Here is a 27,507-nt window from a genome sequence, read left to right on the forward strand (position 1 = left end):
TTATTTAGAATTACACAATACCAACATCATTTACAAAATAACATGCAATAACTGCCCAGAATTCTACATCAAACAGGAAACCAGAACAGAAACAGAAAATTGGAAACCAGATTCACAGAACACAATAAAAAAACTGTTTCATGTTTTCCACCATTCCAACTCAAAAAACCATAGTATATCTATTAAAAACACGGTAATTTTAAACAAATTACCAAACATAAACAAACGAAAAATCAAGGAATCCGTCTTAATTGAACAAAACAACCCTACTCTAAACCAACACCCTGAAGTGCTAAGATATCTCTACTAAGTTGTGCAACAATATCTGGTCATGTGACCTCTTTGTTCCATACAGTATGTATATATCTGTGTCAGTTTAAACTACTTGTACCTGATGATGAAAAAACCTTTTCAAAACGTTGTGCATTTGGTGTTATGTTAAACTTATATTAAAGTTTTTCTTCATTACCCATTCAAGCCATTTCCAAGCATTATTAGTCTCAAAGTGGGTTCCTCATCATGGAATTTGACATCCATTCTGTATTGTACCAGTTGGATTGCACAACCCAATGAAGAATTATCAATAATGACTTCCCCAACAGCTTGGGACAGGGGAAGCAAAGGTTCTTCCATACTCCAACAGAAGAAACTGGGGAGGAATTTGTGAAGGGGAGAACACCAGAAAGATATGTGGACTATTGTTATCTTGCACAATTATCTGGAATTAGGTCTCACACTGAGAGACAGTGCAATGAATTACCATGACTAAATACAGCAGGCACGAGCTAAGCATTAGGATAGGCACACGCATGGTGGTGATGTTTTTTTAAGTGCACAATGACCAAGAAGATATAATAGATATAAACATATCAACAACATACACTGAGCAGCGGTGGATGAGCTTAAAACTTTCTGTACTCTCCCACTCAATGCAGATTTTGGATAACTATTCCATATGAGGCAACAACAACAACTACTCTGTGGGTTTTATCATCTGAATAATATATTGAAAAAGGTGGTTGTAAGGCCTGGAAAAAAGAAAAACAAACAACTCAGCATAAAAGCCACTGTAAAGAGCGGCAAATGGCGAGAAACAAAGAACAGAGCAGGTGAAAATTCCCTGTGGTGGGAAGTAATGGGACACTAGTATGTCGGAAGTTATCCACATCTCCTTCTAAAAAATCACATACAGGGGCCGTTGATGGCTAGAAGCAAAAGGAGCTGTAAGATAGTAATAAAGATTGTTTGTTTTGAAATTAAGCCCAAAGCTACATAAGGGGCTATCTGTGCTCTGCCTACCACAGGTATTAAAACCCAGTTTCTAGCGTTGTATGTCCGCAAACATACCACTGTGCCACTGGGGGGCTAATAATAAAGAGTAGACCATATAGAACAAAGAAGATGATCTGGGTCAGGATGACCATAAAGGGAGGAAAAGAGAAGGAAGGATGAATGGAAAAAACATCCAATCACCCTCCAAAGCTACCCAAGTTTTGGGAAGGACTGGGAAGAAGATAAACCTGTCCCTGTGGTAAACAGTGCTGGAGGAGGCCAAGACAAAATCAAATGATAGCTCTTGCAAAGAAAAAGGGAAGAAATATGTTTGAAGCATATAAGAGAAGGTTGAAACACATCAGACACAGAGAATCTTCAGCCAGGGCTGTAAAGGTTATGATGATAAGATGTCCATAATTGAAACAAGTCCTATGAAAAGAACAGAGGATGACAAAACCATTTTTAGACGAGCTATTCACTCTTCCACCAGGATCCGAGCTTTAGAGACACGAAAGATGGACAGCTAAATGTAGTGCTTGTGGGCCCAAAAGAGAAAGTCCAATGCCATTGGCTGATGCAATACCTGTTGAGACATGTATGAGTGAGAGCTTTGATGAAGGTTTGTGACATGCACAGAAAATTTATATAGAAGTACACAACAGGCAATAGATATTGGTGGTGCAGAGAGATGAGTAGTGATTCTGAAGAAACCTTTTCACAAACACTGAAACATGCATTCCAAAGTAACAAATTTGATTAAGAGGAAATATAAAACCTAACAGAATTCAAATCAAAGTTGATAATGAAATGTTTAAAATTTGTAATCTTTCTTACTCATTATTAACAGAGAATAAAGGGAAGAAAAATTACACTACAAATGGTAACTAAAATTTAAAACAATAAGTAAAAAAAATTCTGTAATTCTTGAGGGAAAAAATTGTAAACAAAATAATGCCAAGGAAAAAAATGAGCCTTCATTGAAACACTACTGCTCATGGGATGTACTTCACATGGAGGATGTGTCACCCTTCTATTAGTGGAGAGTTATAGCCTAATGATAATCAGTTAATATGTGTAGATGCAAGAGTATCATTCATGGCTTATAGCATGTGCAAAACTCTTTTCAGCAGTCATGTGTTATGCAATTCTTGGCACTGGCATGAGGTAATAACAGTTTGTTCTGTGGAAAAGTGAGTAGCATTTCTCAATAAAATGTTTCAGAACCCAACTTATAAGTCATAAGGATTTTCCATAGGCTAACTTAACATAAAAAAATCTTACCTTAGCATAATCAGGATCAGAATACAAAGGAGTTCCTAGTAGTTCTATATCTCGCTGTGTACTATTTACACCAATAGATGTGTATGAACCACATGTATAAGGTTGATTTTTCCATGAGGTGCTGGATGGAAGACACATAAAAAAAGTTTTATTTGATATATGAAATTATACATATTATCATCACACTCTTTGATTTGGTAAATCATTTTAATTCTTCCCTCTCTCTCTCTTTTTTTGCTTTATTACTTTTTAATGTTTGAAGCAAGAGGTCCCAAGAATAGATTTGTTCCTCATACTTTGTTTGAATATTATTTGTTCTTCAGAGACATTACTAAGCAAAAGCAAACCATCTGTTTGGGTGTTTCTAGTACACTATAAAATAATAATAAAAAAGAACACAATTTCAGACATGATTTTAGAGTAAATGTGCTCTTGTAAACAAACTGTCACAACGTTTAGCACAAATTCACATCAGAGGACCATATTCTGCTCCTGGTCTTTAACTTACTGTTGTTCATACACAACAAGCTAAGAAAGTTTCTATACTTTCTTGAAATTGGCATGTATAACTCAACTCTTTTCTTTTACACTCCAACTAAGACCGTTTTCATGAGAACAGTCAATAACTAAAACAAAATAAAGGAAAAGTTTAACAGACAAAATAAGTTTTGTTTTAATAAATCATGCTGAGTGATACTACGGATTACAAAAATAACCACTGTTAAAATGCACTGCTGACACACATTAAGTACATGATCCACATCAATAAATCATGCTGAGTGATACTACGGATTACAAAAATAACCACTGTTAAAATGCACTGCTGACACACATTAAGTACATGATCCACAACCCTAAAAACAAAACAAAAATAAAGTGTATTTAATCCTGTAAGTATGAAGCTGGCTGATTTAACAAACCTTGGAACTTTTCAACTATACATGCTATAACTCTGAATTTTCTACTCAGTGTATCATTAGTAACAGTTTGTTATACATAAAAAATTAAAGTTTGTAACTCTTTAAATCCATAATTTTTTGCATGTTCTGCCAGAATTATTTTGACAATGTCCTAATAATTATCACCATGAAATTTCCAGTCCATTTGTAAAAGGTGGATAATAATATGGTTTGGATTAGTTTTCAGCCAAAGAGACATAAATATTATTGGATGCTGTCACCATCTAAAGGGTTAATCAGGATTTTCGACCAGATGGTACAAGCGTCTGCTCGGATTTAAGGAGTAAATGAAGTATTTTTAGTAAAAATTTGTCTTGAAATTTCCAAAGCCTGGGTGACAGGTGATTTTCAAACTAAGAATAAATACACTTCTTTTCACCTTACAGTGAGGAGGAGTGAATGATATGGGAAGAGGGGAAAGGGGAGCTGAAACAAAGAATGAGCCCTTTGGGAAGAACCCACAGAACCCAAGGGTTTGTGGTGAAGGAATCCCAAATGATAGCAAAGCACAAAAGCCTAGTACCCACTAGACCTGTACCTACCACACAGTCACTGGGACTAACAGGGGTGCTGAAGCCATTAATGAAAGAAGTGACATTTAACTTCGGAGACCTGTGTAGCAGGAAGTGGTAAAATAGAGGAAGGAGGAGGATGAGATACAGGCACAGATTCAGGAGGAGATTGAGACAAATCTGAAGCCAATGAGGAAAGGGAGGTGTGCAAATCTGCAGACTCATCTCTGGTCTCCAATGAGTCAGGAAGACCCCCAAAGATATCTTGCTTTAAAAATGGTGCCAGCACAAGTCCCATAAGGAGGTGGGGACAAATGCACAAGAGATTCCAACAACAAAGGAGCCCTTTTTGTAGGGAAAGGGCAGACGAGGACAACAGTGCAAGCATGGAAAAAGTAGGGCATGAGTCTTCACGAAAAACTCATCAGGGGAGTGATGAAGAGCCTCAAAAAGAAGGTGAATCGAGAATAGGAATGAAGGAGGAAGATAACATAGGCAGATATGTGAAAACTGAGATTGGAAAAATGTTAAAGTAATAGTGGGATTAGAACCCCACAGAGGCACAAGAGAACCAACCTTCTGGAAGTCCAAAAAAATAAAAGGCAGGCTTATGGTAAGCCACAGAATGATCTTCCATATTATGTGAGAGTTAATTGTAGTGGGAACAACAGTGGTAGTAGTTGTAACGTGAAACTCAGAATGTATTGCAACCAAGAGTGAAAGTAGAAAAGCCCAACAGAGAGCTTCAAAGAATCATTTATTATAATACCAGACACATAATACTAATGTAGTAACTAATGTTTCAGAACACCAATGTAGAAAATGTAAAGAAAAACTAAGTTTCCAGAAAGAAAACAAAGAACTCAGTGAGTAAAAAAACATGTCTTAACACCCTGAGTGCCAATCAAGTATTGAATTTAGGCTAAAGTGCATAGAGGGAGTCAGCTGTGTTAGGAGTTGTAGTGCACTCCTATTGGTGGATGGTTGTCACATGCTCATTTGCATGCTATCATGCAACTGTCTCGCATGAAAACATGTGAGGGTAAGTAGGACTACAAAGGCTAGTGACAATCAAAAGTTTGCTCATATAGAGGGCAGTACAAGTCAGAAAAAGCTATTCTCTAAGCAGAGGTGAGATACTGTATCTGAAACTCATTATGTTCATAATATCAAATTGAATGAGAATCACAATCAATTTCTAACATATACTTTTTATATAGAGACAGCTTTCTCATAGTCTTACTTAAATATTACTCTATTCACTATTGTTCATGTGACATTTACATTCATCCTCATAGAATATCATTCTGAATGATTCTCCATCTATCCTATGTACTGTTTACACATAGATTAAATGACAGTAGCCAACACCCACATTCCTACATCATCACCGTTCCTCCTCATCATTAAGAAGCAAATATGGGGGGAAGAGTGACTACATACAGCAATAAAGGTAAGTATCTATTTGAAAATCATAACTTTACACACAATAACAATGGATATTTTAAAAAACAAATGACTTGCTACTAAAGGATGTTTCATAAAGAAAGTTATACAATAGAAACTCTCTCAACCTTCACATTTACACACAATAACAATGGATATTTTAAAAAACAAATGACTTGCTACTAAAGGATGTTTTCATAAAGAAAGTTATACAATAGAAACTCTCTCAACCTTCACATTTACACACAATAACAATGGATATTTTAAAAAACAAATGACTTGCTACTAAAGGATGTTTTCATAAAAAAAGTTATACAATACAATAGAAACTCTCTCAACCTTCACATGTTTTGGAATTAAAATGAATTTCAAACAGATACTTATGTTACAGATACTAAATGCCTTTCCTTGTTGAGATTGCTCTCGTGCTGTTAAAAAACGTGACTTTTATTTCTGAATGTCCTTGATACAATGCAAATAATTACTTACCCCTGAAATACATTTTAATTCTAAAAATGTAAGATTACAATCAGGTACACTTACCACTGAAATACTAAAACCCAGAATATCCGACTGAGAGGAGGGAACCAGAGTTAGTGTTTCTGTAAGTTAACCACCAATTGTTATCAATCAAGGAAATTTTTCTTAAACATTATTAGTGCATTGGGTCCAAAGTAGTTTCAATGGCTATGTACAAAACGTTTCTTTGTGAACTTAGCCCTCAAAGTGAATGTAGTATTTAGCAAGTGTTGTTGAAAAATAATTAATTTATTGTCACATGAACTGGACATCACATTACTTTCACCAAATAATTCTAAAGAACCCACCCAATAATTGAATATGTTACAAAAATAGGTATGTAGGTTAAGGGAGTAAAAAATTGGCCTATATATGTAGTGAAAGATTCTCAGAGGAAAGGACCAATAACTACTAATGACTGACTTGGACCTGGGGCAAAGGCCCATTACATTCTCATCTGAAAATGCCAACCAAGTCATGACACTGATCTATTCAGTAGGCTTCCAAGAAGAATTGGAAAGACTCAGGCAGACCTGAGGATAGGCTTGACAACTCTAGAACAATGCAATAAAAACAACAAATGAGGTTAAGAAAAGATAAAAATTAATCTATAAAGTGATCCCCATCCTAATTGGAACTAAAAGACAACATATGAGAAAAACAGTCATCTTTTCTTCAATGTCTTGAATGTTATGCAAAGATGTGCAAATTTACCTGCCAAGATATCACCAGCCTCCATATGGCATGCTTGGATTAGTATTAAAGTTAAGATTTTCTTATATCAAAAATGTATTTCCAATAATAGCTTTATCCCAATGAAGGTTTCTCTTCTGTGCCCATCTAAGCATTGGTATGAACCTTATCTTGCGAATTAGATCTTGTGATTCTTCCACCTATGTCAATACGCCCCTATACCAAATCTGTGTATAAGTTCTCCATTATTACTTCCTATTCACTTTTTGAGATAATCCAAATTAATAAACCCAAAACCGGCAATTTTGTGGGGAGGAAGGGCAAGAGTGTGAGGTGAGGTAAGTATTATAGGAACTACATTTCCGGTATAGGAAAATGTTACCTTTTGAAACACACCTAGCTAGAATCCCACATTGACAAGGTGGAGGGGCCAGTGAGGGCAAGGTCCACACATAAAGCATCTGCATAGTAAAGAGGTGTGCAAAAATGAGATATAGTAATAGCATACCAGTGTGGTCTAGACTACTTCTGGAACAGGTATATTTGTCATCTGGACCACATTAAATCCAATTGTTTGGCAGTAAAGGCTGACCCGTCATAGAGGCAAAATCCTAGCATTTTTAAATGAACATGAATTCATCAAGGTCCCAACAAAGCAGATGAGGTCCCACATCTTGTCCTTGGAATCATAGGGCTGTTGACCCAAATCAAGATCCAAGGTTTAGTTGCTAAGGCATGAGGACTGCTGTATTGTTTATTCTTGTTTAGTAATGTAATATTATTGGAACCCAACCTGAAAGTTACAGAATCTTGCATGTCGAGCTGTTGGAATTACAAAGAGATGGCAAGCAACACCAAAGTGGACACACCCTCACTCCAATCTGAAGAAATGCAAAATGCAAAAAACCAAACCTAGAATTAAGAGAACTGTCACACCTCATTCAATCTGAAGAAACAAAGATTAGCCAGTCTGGGATTATGAACACCAAAATACTAACTCCCCAACCAGAGAGGCAAGGCAAAACTTCCTGCCCCTGGAATTACAAGGAGGATGTGGAACAAACGATGCTCAACCAATGCACAGGAAGTGATGTTCCATGTGCAGAATTATGAGGAGTTGAGAATCCTCATCACTTATCATTGAAATAAAAGAGAATTACCAAAATAAGGGACCATGCACAACTGGATAGTGAAAAGTAATCTCTGAACTGAAATTATAAGGACACTCTCACATAGGCTTGTCCTGCTCCTACCATACATCTGATAAAATTATCCAGAGTTATTGGTAAGATGGCACCCACCTTCGCTTTCTTCTCCTTGAGTGGAATAACGAGTACAAGCATCACTCAGGAAAATAAACCTCTGTCCATCACTCCAGCAATTGGAAACCAGGAGGGGTAAGGACTCCCATGCTCCACTAGGAAAAATGGGGGGATACTCGTGTTGGGAAGTCCTAAGGAACAATGCTCTGAGGACAGTTCAAGAGGTGAGCCACATTCGCTATTTTGAAAAGCAAACCGACCACAATTTACTTAATCTAGGGGTCAGCAGGGATCGGCACAATCCTCTTAAGCTTTACTTATGATAGTCCATGTGTGGCTGTCCAGTAGTGTATTTGTTTTGTGTTATAATCGTGTACTGCCAAGACAGCACACTAGGTGGTCTTATGGAACACCCCATCTCAACAGAGTTCGTTGCTACCACGAAACTTATTAATTGGTCGACTGGTAGCTAGGACAGGTTTGGAAATAAGCATACCTTACCAGGCAAGAGGGCAACTGCCAAAAAGTATGAATAATAAGATATAAATGTATCAGGCATGGTCCACATTCCAGCCTATACAGTCCTCTCTAGCTGGTGATGCAATTGAGATCTCAGTGACATCAAGATATGGCAAATTTGATGAGATGAGAGTCTCCATCCCTCCAATGAAAGCCCAGAGTAAGCAATACACACCAACTGATGAACCCAGCCTGTTAAAGTGCCAGGTGAAACCTTAGGATCCAAATGATAAACAAAGAAATAAGTGATTCCAAGGGTGCCCACATCCATAAAAGGGAATGAACCACACATGCTTGTGGAGAATTAGACAACAGTATTAGAAGAACTGCTCATTCCATGATCTGAAAATGTAGATGAGAAGATCTGGCTCAACTGAGATGTGAATTGCTAAATACCCCTCAATGGATGAGGTACTGTGTGGGAGTGAGAAAAGACTTCTCCATTTGAATGAGAAACACAGCTCTCACAGCTTTGGAAAGAAAAACTTGAGTGTGAAGCTGTGCCAAGTAGTAGGAATGAACAAGAAAAATCCAGTTATCCACATAATGGTGAGTGTGAATGCCCACTGAGAAAAGATGATGTGAAAAGGACTGAATATCCAGCAAAAAAAAATATGGAATGTATACATGGCCAAATGATAAAGCATGAAACTATAAAACCTCTCACTCCTGCACAAAATGGAGATACCAACATGAAGACTCTGTGATCAAAATATGAAGGTAGGCATCAGTGACATCAAACTTTGCCATCCATAGACCAGGTGCAAGGTGCCACTGGAGGAAAAGAAAGGACTCCATGGTAAACTGAGAAAGCTGGAGAAAACAATTGAGGTGAGAAAAGTCAATGACAGGGCACCAATCTCCTGCATTCTTCATTACTACAGACAAACAGGAATAAAAACCCTTGAAAGAGTAGTTGATGCACTTTATGGCCTCTTTGAGCAGGAGATCCTGGGTGGCTTCTGCTCAATGACTGGATGTAAAATGATCTTTGGGGAGGTAAAAGACAACCATTATGGTAAACAATGGAGGAGGAGACATGAAATGAAAAACAAAACCTCTGGTAAGAACCTGAATGACTCATCTATACCTTTATCAGCACTCCAAATGAGTGTAGGATATCCACTGACAAGGACAGAATTTCCCTTGTGTTTCGATAGAACGTGAAGCCTACATGGAATGTCTGGAAACATGAACGGGAGAGGCAGTAAACTGTCATTTAGAAGGTTGGGAAAGACAGGTGGCCAGTGTCGAATGAAAAAAGTGGAAATGGGCTATATCCACCCAAGATTCCATGGAATCTGGAATACTTGCAAAACTTGAATGTCTGAGAAAAGAAGCTTCTCTGTGACCTCTAAGGGCTAAAAAAGGAAGTCAAATGCCCTCAAGCAAGGCATTTCTCTGCAAAAGATATCAGCAACAAAGGGACCAAGGTGAGAGCAGAAGCTGATAACCTTACCAAAGTAGAAGTTATTAAGTGATTAAGATCCTTTGAAGAGCCTGGGACAACAGTTTCAGAAAGCATAAAAAAATGTAAAACTGTTTTAAGGGACATTCGAATCTTAGAAACTGAGTGAGGTTAGATTGAATAGAGGCATCAGGCCTAGAACCCCATAGAAAAAGAAGAGAATCCAACCTCTGAGATTCTAAACATGGGTCCTCCAAGGGATGGAAATATAATGCCTGCTGGTCTGATAAATAGTGAAGACAAGTCATGACAGTATCCTCTGTCAATTGATCCACAAATCTCTGAACATGCACAGCAATGTCTGGCGAAGGTGGAAAGACTAAGTAATCAGCCAAATGACTTTCCTCCTACAAAGAAGAAGAAGAGTCATAAGGCCATAGGAGAAATCTCCAGACATCACACACTTGATGTACTAGTTGCAAAAAATGATGCAGGTGGCAGGATGTCCATCCAAGACTTGTGATTAGAGCAAAGAAAGGAGCCAGAAAAATAGAATGCAAATTCTCACCAGTCTGCCCCTGATCCGCTGCAAGCTTAGCCTCCGAGCCTACAGGAGGAGAAGCATCAGACCTCATGTACGACTTCACCTCTCTGCATGTGAGAGATTGGATGTCCTCCATGGAAAGTGGGGGCCTCCTCCAGAAGCCTAAACAATGCTAGATCTACTCCAGTGGTGGTAGATTAGGAGCACTAGAAGACTCCGTGAATGTGAGAATTCATATCCAAAATGTTTCACATTTTTTTAGAATAAAAGAAAATAGACAATAAATGCAAAATAATAATAAAATAAAAAAATAATAAGTAGCCCTGTCAGGATGAAAAAGGCATTCCTCAGAATGTGAATGGGGATCAGTAAAGGCAGATAACACAACAGATGAGAAACAGAGTTTACCTTCTTTCATAACCCAAGTTTCAGGTAGTATGTCTTGAAGTGTGCCTTAAGGAAAAATAAAGTATGAAAAGCATCAAGAGCATAGGTATCAGTCTATTTTCTGCTTGATGTAAACATTAAAAGAAATAGAGGCTGAGAAATAGAAGCCAATAAACATGACGTTAAATGCAAGTACCATATAGTGTTATGCGTAGGAACTTAGGGGAACTGAAGATAAAAGGCTCAAAGGAGGTTTTCGAGCAATGAGCTCAAAACAGATTGATCGTATCCATGGTTTTCTGAAGGTAGCAGATAATGCAACTCTGTAACCAAAAATGAAAGAAGCTGATAAGCCAAGATCATGAAACAATACATTAGAAAAGAAGCAAATTTAATGAGGAGATGATGATAAATGAGGTATGTTATGTCTGATGCATGCACCAATTCCAAAGATAGCCCAATGAGGTTTATAGACAGCCAAGTAATGGCAAGAATGGGCTAACATTCAAACCATTTCGAAATAGAGTCATGCTTTTCAAACGAGGACCAAACTATAGTCAGCCTTGAAGATACAGACATCAAATGCCAACAAAAAGAACTGACATTTGAGGTTGCTCTTGAAGATGTACTGACAATTGTAATGGGGAAAAGTTGATGCAATAGGGAGAAACAATGGTTGAGCTATCCAAGGTGGAATGACCAATAGAACCAGACAATTTGAGTAACTGATCTTGGCAAGTATCCAATGAAAAATACAGGGGAGAGTAGACATAAAGGATGAGGTTCTACAAATATTAACTCAGGCCATCCACTGCCATAGAAACTGTATTTAGAGCTAGAGACCAGTAGAGGACAAAAAAAAAGGAACTATCATTCCAAAGGCATCAATCATCAGACAACCAGCCATGCATGTAGCGACTGAAAAAATCAAAAGGAGGAGAGTCTATTCCCAGAAGCCAATGAACTCAAGAGTCTGGCAAAAAAATTCATTGCACTAGGAATGTGACAGACTTGAAGCTGAAAAAATGTAGAAAGAAGACATGGAAGAAGAGAAGTTATAGCAAATTAAAAGCTACAAAAACAAGTACAACCCTAACTGTAGAAATAAACCATTACTATAGAATTGTCTATGTGAATTAACACAGAATGGTGGTGTATAAGTGACAGAAACTCAAGGCAATCATGCTAAACAGCCCAAAGTTCTAATGTGTTGATGGGAGCTTTTGTCATCTGAGAATTTGAAGAAGTATAATGATGCTAATTCCCATCTGTGAAAAGACAAAGGTCTATAGAATGAGAAAGAAAAAGAAGATTCTATTGTTGTAAACTCTTGGTTCAACCAAAACTGGTGAAACTTAAGAGTGATGAAAGAAATCTGCATTCAGTGAAACAAGTGAGATGCAACTGAAAACCAGGGTCCAGCTAGAGGTGTCACATTTGGGTGTGTTCCAAGGGAATGACCTCTTGAAATAAAGCTACTGTCTCCAAAGCAAAAACTATGGCTTTGGCATCAGGAGAAGAAGACATAATAGTACATACAAAAGATTCTAAGTCTTGCAATGCCATAGTGTACCTTGAACTGTGGAGTTGTGGGTGATCTACCTAAGAGAAGTAGGCAGCTTGGTGGTCAACTGAGTATATGTTAGAGATTGAGTGGACAAAAGGTCAGAAGAAGCCAATTATCCATATAAAATAAAAAGCAATAAATAAGCTGGACATGTTAGATGGACAATGAAAAAAAAATTCAGACACAAAAAACAGCATGTACATATGATATGTGCAGACAAGTAGAGGATCACCAACAGTGGATCAGTAAATATCTTATCATCTTTCTGTCCCTCAAAAAGAATCTCTGTCAAAATAGTCTCATGGTAAAAGCAAGTAGATTTTTTTTGTCCAGTTTACAGTATCACCCCATAACCTTTGTTTTCTTACAGCATTGGTCAACTGTAACACTGTCAACTTGGCCAGCAAAGGATATTACAGTGCTAATCATTTCAACCCAGATTTTATATGTTACTGCAATATCCATTTGGGCAGAATATATATATATAGTCTACTATAAAGAAAAAACAAAGCAACTAGAACAATGTAATCTCAATAACTTTCTATACCACATGTTTATGCTAAAATGACAAACAAACCAAATAAATGAAAAATTGCTGTGTGTATCCAATGCAGGAAGAAAACATGATTCATCTGCATATCACTATTCACCTTCATCATCCAATGGCTAAAAAAAAGATACTTTTGTAACAACCTCGTGTTCTCAATTTTAAAATGAGGTGTCTCCAGTTAAAGACTGATTCAATAAAAGTTTATGACAAGTCTCAAATCTCCAAATTTCCATGGAACTACAAAGAGATGGAATAAAAACCTTGAGAAGCAGGATGATGATTTGAGATGATCTAACTAATAATCCCAATGGGGGATTTGTCCAGAGCAAAAGAGTTACTGAGTGGGTTGAGAAGGTCCAACTCACTTCTGTATTTATCCATTTCACAAAGTCAAAGGAATGAGTAAAAGTAGCTGATGTCAACTAAAAATGTGATGTGGGAGGAAAGGCACAAAGACTAACATTACAAATGGAAAGCAATCCCAGAAGTAAGTAAAATTAGTAAAACCATAATCAGCTCCTGTTGACATGCTTCTGAATGGAAAACAAGTGTGGGTGAAATTCCTACGAAGACAAGTGATGCAGGAAAGAATCTCTTATGAGGTCAGTTGAAAGTTTAGGAGATGAATAACTTGCATTAGAGCACAATGAGCTAAGATATCAAAGTAACATAAAAGCCACATAAGAAATAGAAACTACATCAGTGAGGAAAGAATCTCTTACGAGGTCAGTTGAAATTTAGGAGATGAATAACTTGCATTAGAGCACAATGAGCTAAGATGTCCAAATAACATAAGAGCCACATAAGAAATAGAAACTACATCAGTGAGAGCTGCAAGCTAAGAACAGTTGCAAGTTAAATATATGATCCTAAACAAGATTGGGAGAATTTGAATAGTTAACAGCTATTAACTGTACTGAAGAAGAAAATCTCTAACTGATAAAAATTGTTCTGTCCAGAGCAGAAAACTGATGAAAAGTCAAAGTAGAAGACTAAGTGGATAACCTCCAAAAATAACCAATCTGAGAGTCAAAAACTTGTTAAGTAAGATGAGAATAGAAAGATGACTCTGTTAAAAGACTATTAATATTCTGCTGACTTCTTAAAGCATTATCAATGACATCAAAATAAGGAGAAGGTATAAAATATAAAGATTCCAGAACTGAATTATCCAATATAACTCTAGCACCCTCAGGCATAATAGAAATTAGTTCAATATTTAAAATAGAACAAAACAGAAAAATCAGACCACGGGAAGATTTTTTTTTTTTTTTTTTTGGAATTTGGAGTTAGCTGTTAAATCCTGCACTTCATAAAATGAAGACAAATACATTTGAGAAAAGGATCTTTTTTTTTTTTAATTCATGAAAAGATGCAGATGTTCATCAATTAAGCATCCACACAAATGCAAAAGTTGACAGGGACAACATCAGACAACTTAAAATTAATAGACTGAATACATTGATCAATAAGAGCAGACAAGGGATCTTACTGCATGCTAGAAGGTAAACTGTGTGAGTAAGGATTCAAAGAAGTTGTATGATTTTTGATACTGGAAGAAACCCTTGTAGCAGAAAGTTAACAGCACAAATATCAGTCTGGGTTATGACAGGAAAGTTTATGTACACTCTCCCAATACATGCACATTAAATCAATAGGAAAGTGGAAAACTCTAGGTTGATACATGTTCTACATTGTGTCAAGGACATTCAGAACCTAAAGCCACATGAGAGAGACTGAAAAATGAACGGATTTTAGTACTTCAGAGGCAAGTCTACCTGATGTTAATTGTAAGCATAAGTTCACATAATGTATACCAACAGAAAGCAATTTAAAACAACTTATCTACACAGTGCCCAGCAACACTTTTTGATTGAAACAATTCTTACTGTCCACCTGCATGAATAGCACAAAATATTAAAGAAAAAATTTTAAAAACAAATGATTTGCATAACACCAAGTCAGCTACATAATGTAACAGGCATATATATTATAGCTGTAGTCTTTTATAACATAAAAAATAAATTCAGATATTGTCAGGTAAATATTTATAAGATTTCATTACAAGTTGTCTCTACTTAGCTAAACATTCTACATGAACAAGATACCATCGATTGTGGGTTATGTTAATTCTGCCCTTAGACATGGTCAGCAGCGATTAAAGTGGAAATTATTATTAAGGGGAACTTTACTACTAAAAGAAGTTAAAGCTGTAAAGCAGCTTTGTGAAGCAACCAAGGGTGTAGTCAGCCACTGGGGGCTTCAGAATTAAGAGCATATTCCCTCTTGTAAATAAGTCTAGGTGCCTCCTCAAGAATGTTTTTATAATTTTTGTTCCATTTTTTTTTATATTTTACTCCATTTTTAACATTATTTCTTGGATACCTGGGTGTGTCAATTTGAAGAAACTTTTGTAGTGTTGTTTTATTGGACTAAAAAAATTCTAGATGAAATAGTTTGAAATTTCAGATGAACTTGTACAGATTATGTAGTTCCTGCAAATAAAATACCTTAGGAATTCTCTGCATTGAACACTCCAAAGATTTCATTGTGATTTTTGTCTCAAGTAAAAATTAAAATGCTTACCTCTGTTATACAGAGACATCTCAAAAGTAAATAGACACCATGATGTTTATTCAATAGTCATTTAATTAAGAAAGGCACCCAAAGGCTCCCATGGCCAAGTCAATCACCTGATATGAACCCCATCAAGCATGTCTGGGCCATACTTGCTCGAGCAGTGAGAGAAAGTTCCAGAAAACCAGCTTCCCGTGGAGAGCTACTTGATGCTTTGCATGCAGCCTGGGTCAAGATCCGACAGGAGAATATTGCAGAACTCATCGATACCATGCCAGAATGAGTCAAAGCACTGAAAAATGCTAGTGGCAAATTGACTAAGAACTGATGCACATTTGTAAACATTTTTGTCAAGTTGATAATGTGAGATAAATGACTATTGAAAAAATCATGGTGTCTATTTACTTTTGAGATGTTTATGTGGATTTCAATTATTGATTATTATGTCTTTCAACATTCTGCTAAAACTTTTCTATAAAGTTTTTATTTTATGAAACGGTAAATTTTGTCTTTGTTTTGGTTTTGATAAATCATTTTGCACTCGTCTATATCAAGTTTCACGTTTCCAACATGGCATCTGTATTAAGCTGTGTTTACATTAAGCCTAAGTAACTGCTTGAATGGCTAAAGAAAATCACCAGAAAGGAATGTATATATATATATGAATGAATAAAAATGGTTTCAAAACTTATTACATATATCAAGTGATTAACAATTTAAAGAAAGTGGGCTTGCTTATAATAATGATAATTTTAGAAGTGTAAAAAATTATTTTTATTGTATGTTAGTGATTGTAAACATAGTAACTGCGTTCAGTGTTTTTCAAACCTACCCAATTTTGTTTCCAGTAACACTTCATCATCATAATCCAAATAAAGTATGAAATAAAAAACACAATTTAAAAAATCAAGACTGTAATTGTGGCAGAAATTGTTCAGAAACATATCACAAAACTAATTGTTTATTACTGTGTTACAATTCCTGCATGAATCTTTGTTGAACTGTTAAGACATACTGGCTTATATCTTTATACAGTTGAAAATAAAATGAAAACAACTTTCATTACGGGTTTAGATCACAGGTGTATGACATCTTGAAGATCAGATATGGGTAATATCATCACACAATGAGAATGAAGTTGAATAATAGTGATTGACTGCAAATACTTAAAATTATATCTTACTTCAGTTACAGGGTCAAATTAGTGCTATTGGGTTACAAACTTTCTTCCTAGGGGCTATAAATTTTATAGTTATACTCAGAAAAAAAATTGTTGAAATTCACATACAATAATGATTTTGTTCCAAGATCACTGAAATCAAAATTTGTGACTTTTTCAGTTTTATATATAACATTAAATAAACGAAGCATATTGATGAATACATTTCAAATCTGAATATTTCCTTTTTTATGTGTGGTATAACAGCTACAAATACATTTTCTATAATTGTTATTCAATGGTGCAACTTTGTTCTTGAGGTGTGATGCACCCATCTGAGTGTGATAGAGTTAAATAAGTTTTCATATGGAATAATTTAATGCTGATTAATCTGTGATCAAATGATTTGTGTCTACACAAAAGTTTTATTAGTAGTACTACTTTTTCTTTCTCTTGCCACAACTAAGTTCCAATGGGTTCTGGGCCACTTTATACGCTGATAGTCAAAGCTAAGCAAGATTTGTATGTCTTCACATATGCTTAGTACACTACATAAGTTAATTCCTTTCATGTCACCTTTCATACTCATGGACCAAAGCAGATACACTAGAAAGTCCTAGCAGAACCTAAGCTTTAATACAGTTCCAAGCAAAGCTAATACTTCAGAATATTCTGGTGATTAATAAGCATATTTGTGCTCTCACTTCATTCCAGTGACTGTGATATACATATAGAAAAGTTTATCATTCTCAAGCACAATATTCATTGCATTTGTAGTTGTACACTATCTATAAAATGTATTTCTTACTTCAGAGCCATGCAACAATATACAATCTCTACATCTTTTTACAACACTGAATTAAATTCTAGTTATATATCTGTTAGTAGCTTCTCATTACTGTGTACGTATTGGACTTACCTATTGGCCAAATGTAGTTTGTAAGTGCACCTTGGAATGTATAAATCAAATATGTATAAGTATACAAAAATCCTGTGATAAGTTATCTAGATAACACCAAAGTGTGATTCTTTTAGGTGAACTACATAATGAAAGGAGGTATTTTCATGGAAAAATAACTATTTATATTCACATAGAACTCACCTACAATATATACATGTACGTAACAGCAAAGTGTACATGCACAAACACCTAGTATAAGTAATTAAAAAAGGAAGGACATTTTTGAATACAATTCTAGAAGACACTTCTTGAAACTTGTAATCCATAAAACTGATTTTTCCAAGCCAGTTCCCTTGGCTGTAGTTTCAAATACAATACCCCAAACTAACAATCTAGTATGTATTTACGATAACATTTAGCTACATTCTTGAAGACAATACCAAAGTTCTGTGACCACCTAAGTCAGAAGCAAGGGTAAGCAAGGGGAACCACAGCTTGATGTTATTTCTTATAAATAAAATCCCCACATAAGTTAGCTTGTTGAATCTCTGGAAACCTATAAGCTTAAAATTCTCAAAAAACAGCACAAAACACAGAATTTGTTTGGTCAGTGCTGAATTGTTACTATTCCTTCTGTGTTGCAAATACCTATGAAACATCACTGGAATATATAAAAATGAGTGACAATGGATAAAAAGTTATAGCTAAATCTTTGCCATGTCTATGCAAGGCACATACGGCTGGTACTTTAGAACTATGGTTTCAAATGGATGAGAATAGTGACCTCTCCCCTCATGGACTAGATGCTAGTCCATCATAGGTTAACTCCAAGCTAACAGCTGGTACCCATAATACAGCTGGGTAGACTGGAACACCTGGGGTAAAGTGTCTTGCACAAATACACAACAACATGATGTGGCCAGCTTTGAACTTACAATAATCCAAAAATGTGTCCCAACTTCAAAGCCACTCAGCCACGCTGCCCCAATAATGGATAAAATTATATAAAAACAATAGATAACAAATTCATATTTTAAGCATACAAGTGTGTGTTGTATTTTTATTTAGAATGAATAATATCTCGACTGGGTGTTAGCATATTACTGTAAGCTCAAGAAATGTTAAGAAATGCATGTATTGTTAGCCCTCCCTCAATGGACAGATCTGTTAGATATACATGACTGTTTCAGTTTAATTTTAACGTGAGTGTTATAATTTTGATAAATTATGTAACTCAAGTGTTCAATCTAGTTATTTCTATGTTGATAATTTATCACAGGTTTGTCTATGTACATGTTTACAAATCATATGTTGTGTAGTTCAATAGTTATGAATTGCTGATTGTTATATTATTGAGTCATGTTACTAAAACCTTCTGAGTTTTCTCTTTATTTTGATTGAATATTATTGCATCATAATATCTAGTAATATGTGGAACATTCTAGACCTCTGTTGGGGTATAAAAATATGCATCAACAATTTGTTTGAAATACAGGTCTAGACTGTGTGATTGTGAGTTTAGTGCTAAAGATTGTATGGTGGCAATTTCTGAAGTGAAGATACCACAGACTGTATTGTAATAACAGAGTAGAGAAGGAAAATTTGTCTTGTTAATTGTGTCCTAAAGTAAAAGAACCAGTCTGTGCGGAGTTTGATGAAAAAAAGAGACAATTATTCAAAGCTCCGGATACAACTGTGATAACCAACAGTGTAACAAACATTTGTATATATGTTTGACTTGTTTTAATACATTATTTTTAAAAAAGTGGACTGTGTGCTGTTTGTTTATTGTTGAAAGTTATCGCCAACAAGTCATAGACACCTACTGTAATGAATCCAGACCATATACAAATACCTGACAAGGTCAAAAGGAGCATGTCATGATGTTTTAGAGTTATTTTCAAAATTATACACCTTGATTATCATTGTATGCAAATAAAATTATCATTACAATGTAGTTTATAATTCAGATTTTAATATCATATATGTTTAAATGCTAAATATGTTTTTTTTTGTATCATATGGCATGTTTCCTTGTCTTATTGCCCAGATTATATTCTATTACGCCTACTATACAATGTCTATAGTGTTTAATGATTATAAATTCAAAATTCAGAAACTTACAAGCTAGAATATGAAATAAGAGCCTCCCATCTTTTCATTTGCTGAGATATAAATATATTTTGTAAACCTAAGAGGGGTAGCCCTTCCCGCTACTCCATTCTTTTGAAACCTCTTGTCTACTCATGCTTACTTCTGGTTTGAAGGGCAAACTTATAATTTGACTGGAAATATTGAAGTCTGTTGAGTAAGTTGTTGCTCTGAACAGAAATTAGATTTTTTAAACCTATATATGGATTAGTTAGAAAGCCATATAAATTACACTGGTTTTACGTGTACTAGTATAGTAATTTTATAATTTTTTGTTTTCTAAAATGCATCTTTGAAATCTACATAATTAATTTGTCTTCTTCCTTCATTTGAGAGAATAAATAAATCTTATGGTGAGGCTTAGCCAATAAGACACACAAATAGAAATAAATTTTGTAACATAGTAATTACTAGAAAACATTGTTTTTCAATATATTTCTATTTATTGTGTTATGCTTCAAGAAAAATAGCTAAAAATTAAGCATTTATGAGTATAGTAGGAATATATACACACGTTCATAAGCACTTATGCATTTTATACACCTATAAAACTAAATCTGGATAAATAACATCCAAATATCTACCAAGTTTATTGTATTGGCCTGGACTTTGTACAGAGGCATATATATCATAAACATTTTCACATACTTTTATTAGACAAATGTCGTTGCAACCACTGTACTATAACTAAGCCAATAAATCTTCTCCCACTGTGTCCTCAGAGCCAGGTTTACAATAAACTCTATTTGAAAAGGTTTTTAGTAGTACAAAACTTGAAGATAGCTTTTATATATGGAAACGTCTGTTAGCTGAGTTTATTCACAGATCTTAAAATATAACGTTGATAAACGGAAACATCGGTACATGTAGATATGTAGATCTTGAAAGTCAAGTTATTCAAAACTTGAAAATAGCATTGATAACTGGACCAATGCTGGCAAGAAATGATCAACACCCAACAATTGACTGCAAATGGACAGCAAAGATCTGTAAACTGAAGTAAATGGATCCTACTGGCCCTGAGCGTATAGGATAGTCACTGTCAAGACTGGAAGCACTGAAATCTATGAGCATTGGGAGGATGTTTGTGAATAGAGGAATGGGAAGAGAGAACAGGAGGAGGAGAGGAAGCAGGAGGACAAGAGACAGAAAGAGGCAAAGAAGGTACACAGGAGAGATGGTAAACCAATGAGGATAAGGAAGAACCTTGGCATGCAGTTCTAACATGCGACTCTAGAGAAACCACACTGACAGATGAAAGGAGCCAGGCAAAGACATATGAGACAAAAGCACTTGAGTAACAAAGGTATCACTACCCAACAAACTCTAGCAGCAGATCAACCAAATATGAAGTAATAAAGCCAAAGAAAATAAATAGACCACTAAAGAGAAGTGAATGAGCATCTGCCAAAAAGGCTTCAAGGAAATGGTGGATTACAATGGAATGAAAGTGAATGAAGAAAAAATAATGGAAAAAGGAAGAAAATGCAAGACAAAGATGGGAAAGTACAAGCCTAAAAATATGAACAAAGGACTGAGGATTTGACCCCAAGTCTGAAGAAAAGACTCCAGAGTTTAGGAGCTGAAGAGAAGTAATACAGTAGAACCTTGATTAACAGGCACCTAGAAACAATAGGTATCATGCCATTAAAGACAGACCTTTCAGTCTTTCTTTTTTCTACTATTTGTAACCAAAATAGATCTTGCACTAACGGACACCTGAATATTCCAGATTAAGGGCAGTGTCTTTAATCTCATTTTCTATATTGGCATTTGAGAAAGTGGGCAGTTATTTATGTATGCCTGTACAGTACACTGATAAATTCCAAACATCCCAGTAGGATGACCAATATTCAAACACTTGCAATGTTTCTTGGATCAGCTCTGAACCATACACTGTAATTAACATTTTCACAGATTCAAAGTGTAACCTCATTACTCTGGAAAATTCCTGTATTAAACACTGTAGGATACATAAGCTGATAAATTCCACATCATGTTCTCAAAGCAGTAGTCAAGTCTGCTTATTTCAGTGCAAGCTCTTTCTTGGTCTTGAGAGAATTGTATTATAGTGTCACATAAACAGTCTAATGACAGAAGTGGTAATTTGTTGCTGTATATTCAGTGGATTTCGACTTCAGTTGTTGACAGTAAAATAAACACAAAAAATAAATGTGAAATGTTTAGCAGTTCAAACTCTGAAGAGAAGTACTTTGAAACTTTGTGACCAGTAATAAAGAAAAAGGGCACAGCTAATACACCCCCTGAGACTTCCTGTTGACAACACTCCATGTCATAGCAATGTGCAACTCATGAACACCCATGTTCTGCATACACCAAACAAACTGGGGGGCCTAAAAATTCAGAAATTTGGTACAGTCAATATGGAATTCAGCTTTGTGTGGCTCATTTTTGATATTAAGGGCACCTTGCTATAGAGGGCATTTGGACACAGTCAGAACGGTGCCCTTAACACTGAGGTTCTACTGTACAGCATGAAGTTATGTCTAGTCTAAGAAAGGAGGATGAAGCATGCATGCAACAAAGTTGTGATAAAGGTAATTGACTATGGACTTGCATATCTGGAGAGGAAGGAAAAAAATAAAAGAAGCAGGGAAAGAAATACAAAGTGAAGGAAAGAAACATACCTGAGAAACTTAGCCCCCCCAAAAAAGGCTTAGGTAGATTCAAGACAGCGTGGATATAAGATTAGGCAAAGTTAGATTGTGGAGTAAAACCAGAAAGATCCCTTCCTTCACAGATAAGAAACATAGACAGAGGTATGTTAAGTACAACAGAAGGTCTAGGCTGCATGAAAGACTCCACCACCCATCACACAAAAGCTGTCACCTCCACAACAAACAAAGACAAACCTGACACCAATTTAGTTGTTAGGCTAGTATGAACAATGTCTTGTTCTCTCACTAAGATAAAGTGGAAATTATGAAGACCAATGAAGTAATAATGTGGAAATAAAAGGACTCAAAATCTGCTGGTGAAGAAAATGTTGAAAACCCAACAATTGATACTTCCACAGAAAAATTGCCTGTATCCCAAAAGTTCATGAGTGAAAAAAAGATGTTACACGAGTACCAAATCGAGAAATGATGATTGAACAATCAGTACAGAGGGGGACAGATGTGCTAGGAGAGTGTGTAAAGAGTTGTTGTATGCTCACTTGCATGTTAAACTGCAGCAATATCATGTACAAACATGCGAGTTTAGGCAGGAGCCTCAAGACAAAATATTACATATATATAAAGGGCAGCACAAAATGGGGAAAAGCTAATATGTGTGTAGTGGTAAGGTATCATATCAGAAATTAGAAATTTTTTAAATGAAAAAATTAAATTGAAGATAATTCACGTCAAAGCCCTCACTATAATGTCAAGAATTTGGTATCTTTCTGCCTCATAACCAAGAAAACTAAGGAAATGAAGCAGTGCCCAGAAAAATAATCAGCCTTAATTCAAATGCTAGTGCTCATGGCAGATTACTGTTCATGGAGAATGTCATGCCCTCCTTCTGGTGGAGGAATATAGCGTAATGATGATTACATCATAGGCTGGTACAGTCCACATTAATGTGTAGGGGTGGGAGCTTCATTCAAGGTTTTTGGCATGTGTAAAACTCTTCTCCGTAGTGATGCCAAGTAATAGCTTTTTGTTGTGAGAAAGGTGAATCAATGGAATGTTAAAATTTTCCTACACTGAAAATGTATTTCCAATAGATACTTCCACTCACCTAATAGATTTCCTCAATTTGTGCTACCCTCTATGTGGTCATTTTTTGCTTGCCACTAACCACGAGGATCCCATTTAACATTACGTGTTTACACGTGGTATAGCTGCATTGTAGCATGTAACAACCATCCACCAATAAATGTGCAACACATCCTCCTAATTGAGCTGACTCCCCCTATACTGTAGAGTACAATCATAACTTTGAGATTAGGCAAAAAAGATCAATCAGAAGTGGGGAGGATGGGTGGAAAGTGGGAAGAGAGGTAAGTACATATTGGAAATACATTTTCAGTATAGGAAAATGTTAACTTCCAATATGATATCTTATATCTTCTCATATAATAGATAGAATACCACATAGGAAAAGTGGGGGGAATGGTGTAAAAGTTACCTAGAGGAGTATTATTTCAAAGGTGTCCAAAGAGAACCCATGGAGTGAGATACCCTAATGTATAGGGTCACACTCGTGAGAGACCACACCCCAGCTGTACCAAGTATACTCTTCACCCATTGTAAAAATAACGTATCATGAAATCAGGCGGAAAATATGCCAGTCTTATTAGTAATAGGATTTGACAGATGGTGTAGAATGGCTAGGGCCCATCAGACCATAACTGGTGGGTTAACTCCAGTCCAAAAACAGGTAGCATTTGGTATTTGTTGTCCAGATAGTGGTAGGATGATGGTCCCAACTGTCTTCACCTCAAGTACAGGAAGAAGAATGGAAAAGCAACTTCCATTCTGACAACCCAGGCAGGGCATATGTGTGCAGACCCAATACACAACCAACACCAGACCACCTGTGAACCCAACATTTGGGAAAGGTAGGAAGGAGAAATGCAAAGGTAGTAGGTCAAACTCCAGTCCAAACCAGGCAGTATCAGAAATTTGTTATCCGGTCTGTGGTAGGAGAAGGACCACTACCAAGCATGTGTGAGGACTTATGTTAGCTGGTCCTATGCTGATCCAACACCAGACCACCCAAGAATCAAGATCCAGGAAGCAGTAGGATGGGGGAGAGCTAGTCAGAGGGGTGAACTGCATGTAGTCGAAAACCAGATAGCATCGTGAATTTGTCTTTCAGTCTGCAGTAGAAGAAGAGTACTCACCATCAACACTGACAGAATGCTACTGCTCTACTCTTTGCTAAGTGGAAGAGGTAACATTCAGGAGGAAGCTTCCATTTTTCCACCACTCCTGTGACTAGAAACTGGTAAGTGGCAAGGACTCTTGTACTGTACCGGAAGAGGAGGCAACAATGTAGTAGAGAGTCTGGAGGACCACCATAAGAAAATGCAATGGGTAACCACAAAAAACTCTATTTTGAAAAGCAGGCCAGTCCTGGTTTATTCAACTAGGATTGGAGGATTAGGTAGCAATCCTGACACTGCTTTATTCATGATAGTCCATGAGTTGGTATGGTCTGGTATGGGCCTTATTTATGAAGTAGGATACATAAGGAGCCATCTAGCAGTCTTGTGGAACATCTCATCTCACCAGTGAGCATTACAGGCCTGTAAGATAGTATGGTACAGATTTAAATTTAAGTATACTCAGACAGGCACTGCCCACCACTGAGCAGGATCCAGAGATATAGAAATAGGCCACTGTAAAGGTAAGATATACAAAAAAGAGAACTTACCCATACTGGGGTATGGAATGGTGACAGGAGGAAGTCAGTATCAGGAAGAGTTGGAGAAGTTTGTGCAAACTGGTGTATAGATTGACCCACTTACTTTTCTCAATCTTTTATCCATATTTTCTAGATGATGGAAGTGAAAAGCCAAAGTGAGAGTAAGGTGTCAGAACTGGTGAGGAGACTTAAGAGTTGACATGAATCTACATCCAATGAAACATAGGCTAAATGGAAGAAGTGCTGTAGCCATCCCTTGAGAGTAATAGCAGAAATATCTCGGAGAGACAAAAAATTCCAAAGAATAAATAGATGGAAGCATGAACTACAAAAAAGAGCAATGCAGGCCAAAGCCTCATTTGTACAACAAATGAAAAAGAAATTGGAAAAACGAGGGACAGAGAGAAGGGAATGGAAGAAAACATGACATAAAGACCAGCTATGGAATGTGCACCCTTGTCATTGACAGACAAGAAGAAGGCTACTTGTCATGGGAGTCTGGAATATTTTTCAAGGGACTGGATAAAACCAATATGTGAAGTCAGAGTGATGACATTGCTGGATGGGAGAGAAAGGAATGAGGTTGAAGGAGTAGGGAGACTGACAGAGATTGAGGAAGAGGACAAAATAAGGAGTAATAGAGGAAACAAAGGCATAGCCAGCCAGTAAGGAGTTATCAATAGGAGTCAATATGGAATGTAGAGAATGAGGGAAAACATGAGGGAGAAGAGTAAGAGGGTAGGTGTGGTGAAAAACTGGACCAATCCTGACAGAATGCATCCTCAGCTAAAGTTGAGAGAAGAAGAACAGGGGACCAGGAAAGGGAAAGTAGGGTGTTGAGAAGTGGCAAAAACCTCAAGAAGAATAAGAGTGTCCAGCTGAGAGCATAGCAACATGAACAACAGAGGAACAAAGGACCAATCCATAGTTAGTATCTTGGTGGGCCTCGAGGGATGATCCACGATAACACTCAGGCACCCAGAACAGAACAAGCTATTAGATGTACTAGTATGGAATTGGCTCAGAAAAGAAGGGTGATAGTATGGAAACAGGGAAAGCAAGATGAAATGTCCCCCTGGTGATTGATAAAGGAGACAACTGCAGAGTTGAGTGAACATATCATCAAGAGATGTTTAAGAATCATTCTTTAAAACATCCAAAATTCGATGTGCCGCTAACAGTTCTAAGAGATAGATTTGAATGGACAATATGCCATGGTACCAATGACCCGAATTCATATGAGAGTCAAGACATGCCCCCCATCTCATCATGGTGGCATCTGAAAACAGAAGGAGACCTGAGGAAGAGGAATACCCACTATGAGAGTAGTTTTATCATGTGAAGTCTTTGAATAAGAAAGGAGAATGGTTGAGGACAAGAAATCTCAAGCAAAAATCCAGAGAACATGCAGTCCATTGTAGACATCACAAATGAGCATGACTCAAGGGCATACAGAATTCTATGCAAACCCAAGTATCCAAAAAGAACAAAACCTCTCACACAGTGTGAGAAAAATATATGGCATGGTACACCAATCATCAATGTTACTTTGCAGCCATTAGAACCAACACTGCCATGACCAATGTTGGCAATAAACAAGATCACTTAGAAGATGTAAAATAGTTGGAACAGGAGAAATTAGAGGTGGAGAGGAAAAAATTAAATCGAAAGCTCTCCGAGAGAAATCCCAGTACTCAACAATTGGATGCAAAGGAAAGGCAAACACAGTCACTGCCAAGACTAACAGTACTGAAGCCTACATGTGAAAAGAAATGGAAAGTGATGACAGAAAAAGAAAAGGAAGCAGGAGGACAGGAAACAGACAAAGGCAAAGAAGGTGTACAGGTGATACAGTGAAGTAAAGGATAACTCTTCCACCCAAGAAATACTTTTCTGTGCAAATCACTGAGTTGCATTCAAAATTTAATTAAACACCTTTATTATCAATGTATGTGAATGAAATTACATTATAATGAGTTAAAATTCCAAATATTATGTTATATACGTTTTAGTTCATTTATTTCAAAAAATATTTAAAAATTACTTAAAACATTGGGTTTTGTTGTCACATGACCCACAAACTGAAAAATATCAAATTTCATTCCACTGTATGCTGATGATAATATTTATACTTAGTGATATGGTAAAGAAAATGAAAAATAAAATATAAGCATTTACCTTAAAAACTTTTGATACTCACTTAGGAGGTCCTAGAGGTTATGCAAATAAAACTCAAAAACTGCAAGATGAAGAAAAGTATCTTTATACTTAAAATGAAATTCATCTTGCTTGTGAACTATTAAGGGTTTGAGTGCAAATTACTACAACAGATAAATAACATATTTTAGTAAAATGTTATTATTTATAATATTTAAAAAAATCTTACCAGTTGTTGTGAGGATATGTTAAGAAATCTCAGAG

At 36.2% G+C, this 27,507-nt stretch overlaps 1 protein-coding gene across 5 annotated transcripts in view; it reads right to left on the reverse strand.

Moving 5' to 3' along the window:
* The window catches only part of LOC106470622 (peroxisomal N(1)-acetyl-spermine/spermidine oxidase-like), a 75,000-nt gene that overhangs the window by 20,242 nt on the left and 27,251 nt on the right, over window positions 1-27,507 (reverse strand). For all 5 annotated transcript variants that reach the window (XR_002613081.1, XR_002613082.1, XM_022399243.1 and 2 more), the window contains exon 3: window positions 2,557-2,677. Coding sequence is in view for 3 of the 5 variants with exons in the window: in XM_022399243.1 (XP_022254951.1) it covers window positions 2,557-2,677 (121 nt within the window). In the remaining 2 variants the exon portion in view is untranslated. The remainder of the gene's footprint in view (window positions 1-2,556; window positions 2,678-27,507) is intronic.

Source organism: Limulus polyphemus, unplaced genomic scaffold (genome assembly GCF_000517525.1).
Source record: "Limulus polyphemus unplaced genomic scaffold, Limulus_polyphemus-2.1.2 Scaffold4121, whole genome shotgun sequence".
Lineage (NCBI taxonomy): Eukaryota > Metazoa > Arthropoda > Merostomata > Xiphosura > Limulidae > Limulus > Limulus polyphemus.